This window comes from Elephas maximus, chromosome 27 (genome assembly GCF_024166365.1).
Source record: "Elephas maximus indicus isolate mEleMax1 chromosome 27, mEleMax1 primary haplotype, whole genome shotgun sequence".
NCBI lineage: Eukaryota > Metazoa > Chordata > Mammalia > Proboscidea > Elephantidae > Elephas > Elephas maximus.
The window spans coordinates 6,463,274-6,475,657 of record NC_064845.1 but is presented as its reverse complement, the minus strand read 5'-3'; the positions used below and the strand labels follow the sequence as shown (position 1 = coordinate 6,475,657).

Genomic DNA, 12,384 nt, shown 5'->3' with positions numbered 1-12,384 from the left:
TCAACAAAGGTCCATCGAGGAAAGGATGCAACTCAACGGAGGTGGAGGGCCTTGTGAGAGCAGCTTACTAGGTCTTTCTGAGGAGGGAAGGCACAGGAACAAGGACAAAGCTCCCTCTGAGTGGCCTTAGGGAATCCACCCTATGCTTCTGGAGACCTCAAGACAGGACCCTGAGGCCCTAACACCACCTCAGCACATGTCCCCATGTCCCCACCATGGTTCAGTCTCCCACGTACAAGCCCGGCGCCATGCAGCCCTCTCGACCTGGGAAGTGTCAGTAGTAAGGGGAGGCAAGGCCAGGCTGGACTCGGGCTAACTGCTCCAGGTGACAGGGCCTTCAGCACTTTGATCATCACGAACAATTAAGATGGCACCCAGCAGTTTTATAGGTATCACAAGAGACATGGCACATACGTGGCTCACACGTGGCAGGGAGCCCTGGGAGCCCAAAGGCTGCTGCAGGCATTGCGAGGCTATGTCTCTGACACACACAGATCCTTTGCTGCTGGGCCTCTTGGTGCCCGTCCTTGCTGGGCCTGGTTCTCAGCTCCTTCCAGTTTTGCTTCACTTGTTAGCTCCCCATGACTCAGAGACATTTTTGTTTGTTTTTGTTTTGAGATGGGAGTAGGTGGCCTTTTGATTTTGGGGAAACTTAATTTTCACATAATTTCGAACTTACAGAAATATTGCAAAAATAGTACAAGGAACTCCCATATACCCTTTATCCAATCAGTAACGTGTTTGTGTTTAGTCCCATTTGTTTTACCATTCTTCCCTTTCTATACACACATATATAGACACATATACACACATATGTGTGTATATATGTGTGTGTGTATATATATATATATATATATCCATGTATTTAAAAAGAAAAACCTCATTGCCTTCGAATCAATTCCAACTCATAGAAACCCTATAGGACACAGTAGAACTGCCCTACAGGGCTTCCAAGTCTGTAAATCTCTGCGGAAGCAAACTGCCACATCTTTCTCCTGCAGAGTGGCTGGTGGGTTCAAACTGCTGACCTTTCAGTTAGTAGCTGAAATTGTTGACTGTATAGGTGGGTTTTTTTTGTCTTTTAACTTTTTTTTAATTTTATTGTCCTTTAGGTGAAAGTTTACAGTACACATTAGTTCCTCGTTCAAAAATTTATACATAAACTGTTTTGTGATGCCGGTTGTAATCCCAGCAATGTGTCAGCACTCTGCCTCTTTCCGCCCCGGGGTTCCCTGTGTCGTCCAGTTATCCTGTCCCTTTCTGCCTTATCGTCTTTGCTTTTGGGCAGGTGTTGCCCATTTGGTAAGAACATTTTGTTATATAACTTCAGTATTATTACCAAAATCAGGAAATTTAAACACTGATAAAGTACTACTACCTAATTCATAATCCATATTTGAATTTCATCAGTTATTCAAATTATGCCTTGTATAGATATTTTTCCTGGTCCAGGATATATCCAGGATCACAAATTGCATTTCACTGTCAAGATTTTTTAGTTTATTTTAATCTAGAGCAGCTCCTTGGCCTTTCTCTGTTTTTCTTATCTTTGACATTTTTCAGAGCACAGGTCAGTTATTTGGTGGGATGTTTTACCATTTGGGTTTGGCTAATGTTTCCTCACGATGTGGTCCAGGTTAGGCACTGCTAGAAGGAATATTACTAAAGCGATACTGTGATCCTCTCAGCACAACAGACCAGAAGGCTCACTACACCAGCTTGCTCTGACTCAAGTTGGAAGTCACTATCATGGCTTTCAGAAGGCCTGGTGGCGCAGTGGTGAAAGCACTCTGCTGCCAACCGAAAGGTCGAAGGTTCGAACCTACCAGCCGCTCCGTGGGAGAAAGACGTGGCAGTCTGCTTCCATGAAGATTTACAGCCTTGGAAACCCTACGGAGACAGTTCTCCACTGTCCTGCAGGGTCGCTAGGAGCCAGAACTGGCTCGACCCAAGAGGGTTTCGTATCATGGCTTTGGAATCCCTGGGTGCTACAAATGGTTAAAGCACTCAGCTAACTAAAAGGCTGGCGGTTCTAATCCACTCAGGGGCCTTGGAAGAACATCCTGGTGATCTACTTCTAAAAGGTCAAAGCCATTAAAAACCCTGCAGAGCGCAGTTCTACCCTCAAACACATGGCGTCGCCACGAGTCACAATCGACTCCACAGCGACTGTTTTTTTTTTTTTTTTTTTATCATGGCTTTGACCGTGGGTCCTCTAGGACAGAATGGATGTTCCCAACCTCTGGCTTCATGCACTACCATCACGGGCAAGAAGGCACACACGTGCACACACACAGCCCGTTTGAAGTCCCGTGAGGTGGAAAGCCTAGACTAGCCTGCTGGATGACGAGAAACACAGGGCCCAGTCCCCCCACCACCCCAGCTGACAGCCGGCCAACTCCCAGAAGCCGAGTCACCTAGCTGAGGGGCAGCTGACTCTTGCGTTAAGCACAGCGCACACTGCTGATTCCCAGAATCGTGACCTAAACGTGTCATTGTTGTTTTCAGCCACTGCATCTCGGGTAATTTGTTACACAGCAAAAGCTAACTGATAACGCTTGCTCATCACGGAAAGAGTTAAGACTCAGAAGTCCTACAGATTCATGTGAGATCACTGAAGAAAGAGGACATCTATTCTTCTTCTGCCCCTGCCCTGTCTCCCTCCAGGAGACAGGGACTGTCCCTGTGTTTGGGACTCAAAGGATCGTTTTAATTTTCTCTTGTGGTTAAAATACTGTCATGGATTAAACTGTGTCCCCCCCAAAATGTGTCAACTTGGCTAAGCCATGATTCCCAGTATTGTGTGATTGTCCTCCATTCTGTGATCTGATGTGATTATCCTTTGTGTTGTAAATCCTAACCTCGATGATGTTAATGAGGCAGGATTAGAGGCAGTTACGTTATCAGGCAGGACTCAATCTGCAAGATCAGGTTGTGTCTTGAGTCACTCTCTTTTGAGATAGAAAAGAGAGAACCAAGCGAGAGACAGGGGGACCTCATACGACTAAGAAAGTACAGCCAAGAGCACATGTCCTTTGGACCTGGGGTCCCTGTGCTGGGAAGCTCCTAGACCAGGAGAAGACAGATGACAAGGACCTCCCCCCAGAGCCGACAGAGAGAGAAAGCCTTCCCCTGGAGCTGGCAGCCTAAATTTGCACTTCTAGCCTACTAGACTGTAAGAGAATAAACCTCTGTTTGTTAAGGCCATCCACTCGTGGTATGTTACAGGAGCGCTAAACTAAGACACCACCCTTAACCACTGACTGATGGGGCGGCAGTATAAATGCCCCAGCTCCCTCACCCCTGATCAGGAAAGCTCTGAGGTGACCTACACTCTCTCCAGAAATTCCCTGGGGGATTGAGCCAAAGTCACCTCCTGCTTTACCACCACTGTGGGACTTTGCTTAATATCACACCATTGCTTGACCCCCTTCCCTTCTCTGTCCCCTTCCCCACTGCCAACCCCTGTTGGTTTTTCTTTGGAAGACTTCCTGATAAACCACGTTCAGGGAATCCTCATCTCCTGGTCTCCGTCTAGAGAACCCGACCTAAGAAAGCAACCCCAAGAACACACCCTCCAGAACCTTCACAAAGGTTCTGGCACTGACCTTCATCCTTAATGCAAAGGGCATTGTACGTGCCACCAGGAACCGGGTTGCTCTCAATTCTCACATCGACAGCTCTCACGATTTGCTGTTCGCCACTCCCCTTGCCACACACGGTTGTCCTGAAACAGACAAAGTTGACACTGGGTTAGAAAAGCTCCCCGGGGTTAAAAAAAAATGAAAAAAGTACAGTTCTTTTCCACTGTCAGCTCTGTACCAGCAGAGATTTTTTTATTCATGAGCTTTGGTTGAAAGTAAAACACTCCCCAAATAAAGGTCTAAATCCAGGAAGGCATAGGTGATGCCCGAGGTGAGGTCATATGTGTCACGTTTCAGAGGCAGCGTATGTTAAAGCTGACTAGAACATAAAGATGGAAGACTACAACAAAACTAAACAAAACAAAACAAAAAAAAGCTCTGAAACCTCTAGAAAATGGTGCCCGGATACGCGCTCTCCCCTCAAAACCTCCTAGTTCGAGGACCATTTCCATCCTGAACCAGAACCTGTCTTGGCGTCACAGGGACGGATTGTTTAGAATTCACCTCTACTACGCGGTTTGCGCCGCCCAGGGACTCTCCTACGGTAACAAAACTTGTTGCTGTAGAGTTGATTCCGACTCCGAGTGACCCTACAGGACAGAGTAGAACGGTCCCATAGGGTTTCCAAGGCTGTAATCTTTACAGAAGCAGGTGGCCACATCTTTCTTCCGCGGAGCAGCTCGTGGGTTCGAATCACTGAACTTCCTTTTGGTTAGCAGCCGAGTGCTCTAACCCCTGCACCACCAGGGCTCCTTTTCTCTGTATGTTAAAGCTTCTGAATTCTTTTTCTGTGCTGTGATTCATTCAATGCACTTAACGAATGTTAACTGAGTGCCTACTGTTTGCCAGGTATGGTTCTAGATGCTTGGGACACATGAATGGACTAGAGGGACATTCTAGAAAAGGTGGGACAATTCACATAGCATGTAAATTACACGGCATGTTAGAAAATGATACAGGCTTTGGGGACTGGGATACTGAGGAGAAGGTGAGGGTAGGAAATAGTATGTAGAGTAGGCATCACTGAGGAGGTAAGATTTGAGCAAAGCCTTGAAGATGGCAGAAGAGTTGGCCAAGTAGATATTAAGGGAAGAACATTCCTGCTGACTAGCTTCTAAGGAATGAATAGCCCTGAGGTGAATGAGGAACTGCAAGGAAGCGGCTGTGGCTACAGCTGAGGGAGCAAGAGAGGGAGTAGTAGGAAACGAGGTCAGAGAGGAGTCGGGGAACAGATCCCATAGGACCTTGTAGGCCGTGAGGACTGTAGATTTTATTTTGGGTGAAGTGAGAGCCAATGGAAGGTTTGAGGAGAGGTGTGATCTGATTGGTGTACATTTTAAGGATCACTCCTTCCAAAAGGGGCAAGGACAGACACAAAGAAACCAGTGAGGAGGCCACCGCAGTAATCCACATGAGAGAGAAATGTGGCTGAGACCAGGGTGGAAGTAGTGGAGGAGATAAGAGGTGGCTAGATGTTGGGGACATCTTAGAGATGGAATGGATAGGACTTGTTGATGAATTCAGTGTGAGGTATGGAAGAAAGAAAGGCATTTAGGCCAAGAGGTCTGGCCTGAGGAACTAGAAGAATCAAGTTGCTATTTACGAACCTGATAAGGACTGTAGGAGGAACAGCATTTGTGTGCAGGTGCACATGTGTACGCAGGAGTATGGGGGACACCAGAAGTTTGATTTTAGACAAGTTATATTTGAGAGGCTTTTAGACATCCGAGTGTCACTTCTGCTGTATTCTATCAGTCAAAGGAATAACCTGTTGTCCTAATTTAAAGGGAGGTGACACAGACCCCACCTCTCAATGAGAGTCATTTGTTAGGTGCCAACGAGTCCATTCCAGAGTGGAACTGTCCCATAGGGAACTGCCCCATAGGGATTTCTAGGCTGTAATCTTTACGGGAGCAGACTGCCCCGTCTTTCTCAAAAGGGCTGAAGAAATTCGTGGGTATACTTTAAAACCTCCATACCATCTTCCTATACATACAATGTTAGTGGCGAGTCAACTTCAAGTCATGGTGACCCCATATACAACAGAATGAAACGCTGCCTGCTCCAGTGTCATTCTCATGATCACCAGCATGTTTGTAGCCATTACTGAAGCCACTGTGCCAAACCACCTCAAAAGAGTCTCCCTCAGCCTCGCTGACCCTCTACTTCACCAAACACAAGGCCGTCCTCTAGTGAGTGATCTCTCCTGACGACAGGTCCAAAGCAAGTCATTCGGACAATGTTCCGCTGTGATCCATAAAGTTTTCACGGCTAACTTTTGGAAGTAGGTTGCCAGGCCTTTCTTCCTAGTCTGTCCTAGCCTGGAAGCTCTGCTGAAACCTATCCACTGTGGGTGACCCTGCTGGTATTTGAAACACTGGTGGCATATCTCCCAGCATCATAGCACCATGCAAGCTACCACAGTACAACAAACTGAAAGATAAGTGGTGGCCTATACATATATATGAAGATAAATACCCACAGAGAAGAAGGATAGAGAATACTGTGACGGTTGAGACTGTGTGTCAACTTGGCTGGGCCATGAGTCTCAGCATCTGGTAAGTCATACAATGTTGTGATCACATCCCTGTTGAGATCTGGTATGTGACCACCCTCACGATGGGATCTGCTATGAGTGGCCAACCAGTTGAAGGGGAGTTTCCTTGGGTGTGTGGCCTGTATCGAGTGTGGGCCAATGTTCTGGCAGGGCCCAGGGGTTTTTGTTCATTCTGGATCCTGCAGCTGGCTCCTGTTTGTCTGACCTCCGGTTCTTGGGACTTGAGCTAGCAGCTTACCTATGGTCTTGCCTGCTGATCTTGGGATTCATCGATCTTCACAGCCTGTGAGCAACAGCCCTGCTCTCCAACCTGCCCATCTTGGGTTCACCAGCCCCTGCAGCTACGTGAATTAGGAAAAGCTTCTTTTCTGACCCATGGACTTGGGACATTACAGCTTCTACAACCACATGAGCCATTTTCTTTACATAAATCTCTCTATATATACATATTTATACACTTTACTGGTTTTGCTTCTCTAGAAAACCCAACCTAAGACAGATATATACCAAGCTGTTAAGAGCTGTTATCTGTGGAGTAGGGAAAAAGAAAGGAACTCACTTTGTACTTTACATGTATTTGTATTGTTTTATATTTCAAGTAGCATGCATTAGTTTTGTAACTTAAAAAGTCAATTCAAGTAACAAAGTAAGGGAAAAACAAACTGTGATAGAAGGCCAGAAAATGCTTTTGTCTGAGAGCTGAAAACAAGACTTTAAAGAAATGCTAGAAGCCCCCGTCCGCTGTACTCTGCCCACCCCAGAGTCCCAACAGAGTAACGATGGATCCCCCCATGAGCCTGGGTGGGAAAGTCAGGTAAGTCAGAAAGGAGACACTTTCCCAGGCTCACTGACCTACCCGAGGGTGCCGTCTGCCAGCCAGCCCGTGGTGCACACCGTGACGGCGCAGTCCTGGATCATCCTCCGCAGCTCGTCTGCAGACACAAGGTGAGCACCCCTGCTCCTGCAGGAAAGCTGAGCTGCCTCCAGTGCCAGGCTCTGAGAGCCATTCCAAGACTCCAGCACAAAGAGTTTCCCTGTGTAGAGACAAGCACAAACACAGGCTGACTCCAGGATCCCTAGGAATTTAATCTCAGCAAACTTACTCTCTGGGAAGACGCCGGTCAGAACCTTAGCTTCCTACTTGCTTGAAGACCCAAGTGCAGAAACTATCCCATCACACCTCACGCCTGGGACTGAGTGGCGACAACTGCACAGGTGTTTTAACCCATGTCTTGCTCCTGTCTTCTTCTTTTAAAAAGAAAATTTAACTATATGCTCCGGCATGCTTGGAGCCCTGCAGTGCCATAATGAGGACCCTGGCTGCTAGCCAAAAGATCAGCAGTTCAAATCCACCAGCTGCAACTTGGAAACCCCTGGGGCAGTTCTACTCTGTCCTATAGGGTCACTATGAGTTGGAATTCACTTGACAGCAACGGGTTTAGTAACCTAAGGTTAGTGGGTCGAATTCACCCACCGGCACTGTGGAAGAAAGGCCTGGCGATCTGCTTCTGTAAAGATTACAGCCAAGAAAACCCTACGGAGCAGTTCTTACCTGTAATACAGGGGGTTGCCATGAATCAGAATGGACTCAACTGTAACGGGTTTGGTTCTTGGTTTGGTTCTGGCATTATCTGGATAAACCCTCCAAACCCTCCCTTTAAAAAGGTGTCTTACAAACACCATATGGAAAGGCTCAGTGCCGTAGGTTTCTCTGAATCGGGTCACGTTGTGTCCGGGGCCTGATTCAGACCTTGGTGCTGTCTTCTTCTGCCTCCCCCATTCCTGTGGTGACCTATACAGAGCAGCCCACTTCCCTTCTCTCTGCCCCATTGTCTTAGGACATTGTCAGAGCTCCTCTCACATTGAGTTGGTTTGTTTGCTGCCTTTCTCCCCTACTGGGCAGGGGAGCAGCCACCATTTCTGGTGCACCCTGGCCACCTGTATTGTACCGGAGGGCCTAGCAAAGACAATTAGGTAAGAAAATGAAATAAAAGGCATCCAGGTTAGAGAGACAGAAGTAAAACTATTTCTATTTGTATATAACATGATCTTGCATGTAGAAAGTCATCAGGAATCCACCAGAAACTATTAGAATTGATAAATTAGCAAGGCTGCAGGATACAAGAGCAATAGACAATAATCAATTGTATTTCTACACGCTATCTAGAAATACAATTGATTATTGTATATTAATATACAATTTAATTAGACAATTTCATTACAGCAGTATAAAACAGAAAACCAAACCCATTGCCGTCAAGTCAATTCTGCCCCATAGGACCCCATACGACAGAACAGAACTGCCCCATAGGGTTTCCAAGACTGTGATCCTTGCGGAAGCAGACGGCTACATCTTTCTCCCACAGAGCAGCTGGGGGGTTTGAACAACCAACTTTTCAGTTAGCAGCCAAGCGCTTAATTACTGAACTACCAAAAATACACGGGAATAAACCTAGCAAAAGAAGAGCAAAACTTATACTCTGAAAACCACAAAACATTGTTGAAAGAAATGAAAGATGACCCAAATAAATAGACATCCCATGTTCATGTAGGAAAAGTGTTGTTAAAATGGCAATACTCCCCAAACTGATTCAGCACAATTCCTATAAAAATCCAAGGTGCCTGTATTGATACTAAAATTCATATGGCAGTCAAGGGGTCCCCGAATTGCCAAAACAACCTGGAGGACGCACACTTTCCAATTTAGAAACTTACCACAAAGTTATATGAATCAAGACAATGTAGTATTGGAATAAGGATAGAATGGCATTGAGAGTCCAGAATTAAACAGTCACATTTATAGTTAACTGATTTTCGACATGGATGCCAAAATACTTCAATGTGGAAAGAACAGTCTTTTCAATAAACGGTGCTGTGACAACTGAACATCCACACACAAACAAATGATGTTGGACCCTACCTCACACCATATGCAAAAAGTAACTCAAAATGGATCAAAGGCCTAAATGTCAGACCTAAAGCTATAACTTTTAGAAGAAAACATTGGTATAAATCTTTAAGACCTTGGATTACGCAATGGTTTATTTAGCTAAGACACCAAAAGCTCAAGTAACCAAAGAAAAATAAATTGGACTTCATAAAAATTAAAAACCTTTGGCTTCAAAGGACATCAAGAAAGTGATGAAACAACCTAAGGAATGGGAGAACATTTTTGCAAGTATGTATCTGATACAAAAAAAAAAAAAAACAACTGTGTCTAGAATACGTAAAGAACTCTTACAACTCAATAAAAGACTAGAAACCCAATTTAAAAATGGAGAAAGGATCTGAATAGATATTTCTTCAAAGAAGATACACAAATGGCCAATAATAAGTGCATGAAAAGATGTTCAATATCATCAGCCATCAGGGAAATGCAAATCAAAACCACAATGAGACACTACTTCACATCTACAAGGATGGCTAGGACCAAAGAGAGAGATAACAAGTGATGGAGTAGATGTAGAGAAATTAGAGCCCTCATACACTGTTGGTGGAAGTGTAAGATGGCACAGCTTTGGAAATCGCTCTGGCAGCTCCTAAAAAAAGTTAAATATAGAGTTATCATATGACCCAGCACTTCCACTCCTATGTGTATATACACCCAAAAGAATTGCAAGCACACGTTTATATAAAAACCTGTACATAAATGGTCATAGCATCATTACGTATAATAGCCAAAAAGTGGAAACAACCCAAGTCTCCATCAACTGGTGAATGGATAAATAGAACATAGTATATCCATACAATGGAATATTATTCAGTAATGAAAAGAAATAAAGTACTGATATACGCTACAGATGAATGAACCTTGAAAATAGTACGCTAAGTAAAAGAAGCCAGTCACAAAAACCCACATACTGTATGAGTCCATCTATATAAAATGTCCAGAGGAAGCAAATCCACAGAGACAAAAAAGCCGATTAGGGGAAAAATGGAGCCCTGGTGGCACAGTGGTTAAGAGCTCAGCTGCTAACCAAAAGGTGGGCAGTTCAAATCCACCAGCTACTCCTTGGAAACCCTATGGGGTTGCTATGAGTCAGAATTTACTCAAAGGAAACAGGTTTGGTTTTTTGGTTTAGGGGAAAAGTAGGGAGTGGCTGACAATGTGCACAAGGTTTCTTTTTGGGGTAAGGAAAATGTTCTAAAATGAGAGTGGTGATGGCTGCACAAGCGTGAATACCATAAAAAGCCTGAATTGCACACTTTAAATGGGTGAATTATATGGTATGTGAATTATATCTCAATACAACTGTTATTAAAAAAAAAGGCACTGCTGGAGGAAAAAGAAAGTCCCTTATAATGATAATACACTTATTTCATCAATAAAATTAAAGAGTTTTAAACATACTAAATGATCAACGACCTTAGAATAGACAAAGGCTTTTTTTTTTTTCTTTAATATTAGGTGACTCTTAGGGGAGATAGAAAAACCCACAATTATCACAGAAAATTTTAATTGCATCCCTCCTCAGTCATTGACAAAACAGAAAATATCAGCTAGGAGACAGAAGATTTAAGCAACACGATCAACACAACTGACACGAGGACGTATGAGAGAAGGACATACTTAACATAAGGACTTATGCAGGACATATGCATATTTACTTTAGACGCACAGAGAACATTTGTAAAATTGATCAACTGCTGAGTTACAAAACCAAAAACCAAACCCACTGCTGTCGACTCACAGCGACCTTATAGGATAGAGGACAACTGCCCCATAGGGTTTCCAAGGAGCAGCTGGTAGATTCAAACTGCCGACCTTTTGGTTAGCAGCTGTAGCACTTAACCACTATCCCACCAGGGCTCCCACTGAGGTACAAGGCAAATCTAAAACTATTTCAAAGGCTAAAGTCATACAAAGCACGTTTTGGCATCACATCACAAAAAGCTAAAACCACTTTTTTAATTTATCAAGCACTTACACAGTGCTTAGTATGGGCCAGATTTTGTTCAAATTGCTTTATAAATATTCACTAACCCTTATAACAACTCTATGATGTAAGTGCTATCATTATTCCCAACTAAGGTGAGTTAAGGTCTAGTATTAACTTAAACAAGATCACACAGCTGGGACACAAAACCAAACAATATGGTACCCTGGTCAGCGATTGTAAGCACTGTGTTATACTGCCTTACAATGACAAAATAGTACCAGGAAAATCCCCTTGTGCATGAAATTATGAAATACACTTTTAAATAAGCCATGTGTTCAAAAAAGAAACCATAGTGGAAATAAAGCATACTTTTATTCAAGTGACAAAACTTGGGGAGAAACTAAAGCAGTATTTAAGGGAAATTCATAGCTACAAATACACATATTACAAAAGAAGAATGGTTGAAAATCTCAAAATTGAGGAGTAGAACAACAGAAGTAATAAAGACAGCAGAAATAAATCAAATGGAAAACAGACATATCACGGAGAAAATGAACAAATCCAAAAGTTTGTTTCCTTGGAAAGAATAATAAAATTGATAAACCTCTAGCAAGCCTGATCAAGACAAACATTACACAAATTATCAGTATCAAGAATGAAGGGAGACATCACTACAGACCCCAGGGAAAAGATGAGAGATTATTATAGTACATAAAATATTGTACAGCCAGAATGCTCTTTAGAAGCAAAGATGGTGAGACTTTGCCTCATGTACTTTGGACATGGTATCAGGAGGGACCAGTCCCTAGAGAAGGACATCGTGCCTGGTAAAGTGAACAGACAATGAGAATAAAAAAGAGGAAGACCCTCAATGACATGGATGATGCAGTGGCTACAACAATGGGTTCAAGTACAACAACAATTGTGAGGATGGTGCAGGACTGGCATTGTTTCGTACTGTTGTATGTAGGGTTGCTATGAGTCGGAACCGACTCAATGGCACCTAACAACAACATGTTATATAGGCCAGTACATCTGACACCTTAGAGGAAATGAGCAAATTTCTTAAAACGCAAAACTGACACAAAATGAACAAGAAAATCTGAATATTCCTATATCTAGTAAATAAATTAATTATTCAAAATCTTCCTACAAGAATTCTAGGCACAGATGGCCCCACTACGAAACATTTTAAAAGGAAAAAAATACACATCTTACAGAAACCCTTTTAGAGAACAGAAGGAATAACTTCCTAAATCATTTTAGGAGCCATCACAGCCCTGATACTAACACCTGACAAGAA

At 43.6% G+C, this 12,384-nt stretch overlaps 1 protein-coding gene across 1 annotated transcript in view; it reads right to left on the bottom strand.

Annotated features, from left to right (window-relative positions):
• The window catches only part of SUSD5 (sushi domain containing 5), a 60,888-nt gene that overhangs the window by 45,035 nt on the left and 3,469 nt on the right, over nucleotides 1-12,384 (bottom strand). The window contains exons 2-3 of the mRNA XM_049871186.1: nucleotides 7,058-7,235; nucleotides 3,609-3,727 (exon numbers count right to left, since the gene is read on the bottom strand). Coding sequence (XP_049727143.1) covers nucleotides 3,609-3,727; nucleotides 7,058-7,235 — 297 coding nt within the window. The remainder of the gene's footprint in view (nucleotides 1-3,608; nucleotides 3,728-7,057; nucleotides 7,236-12,384) is intronic.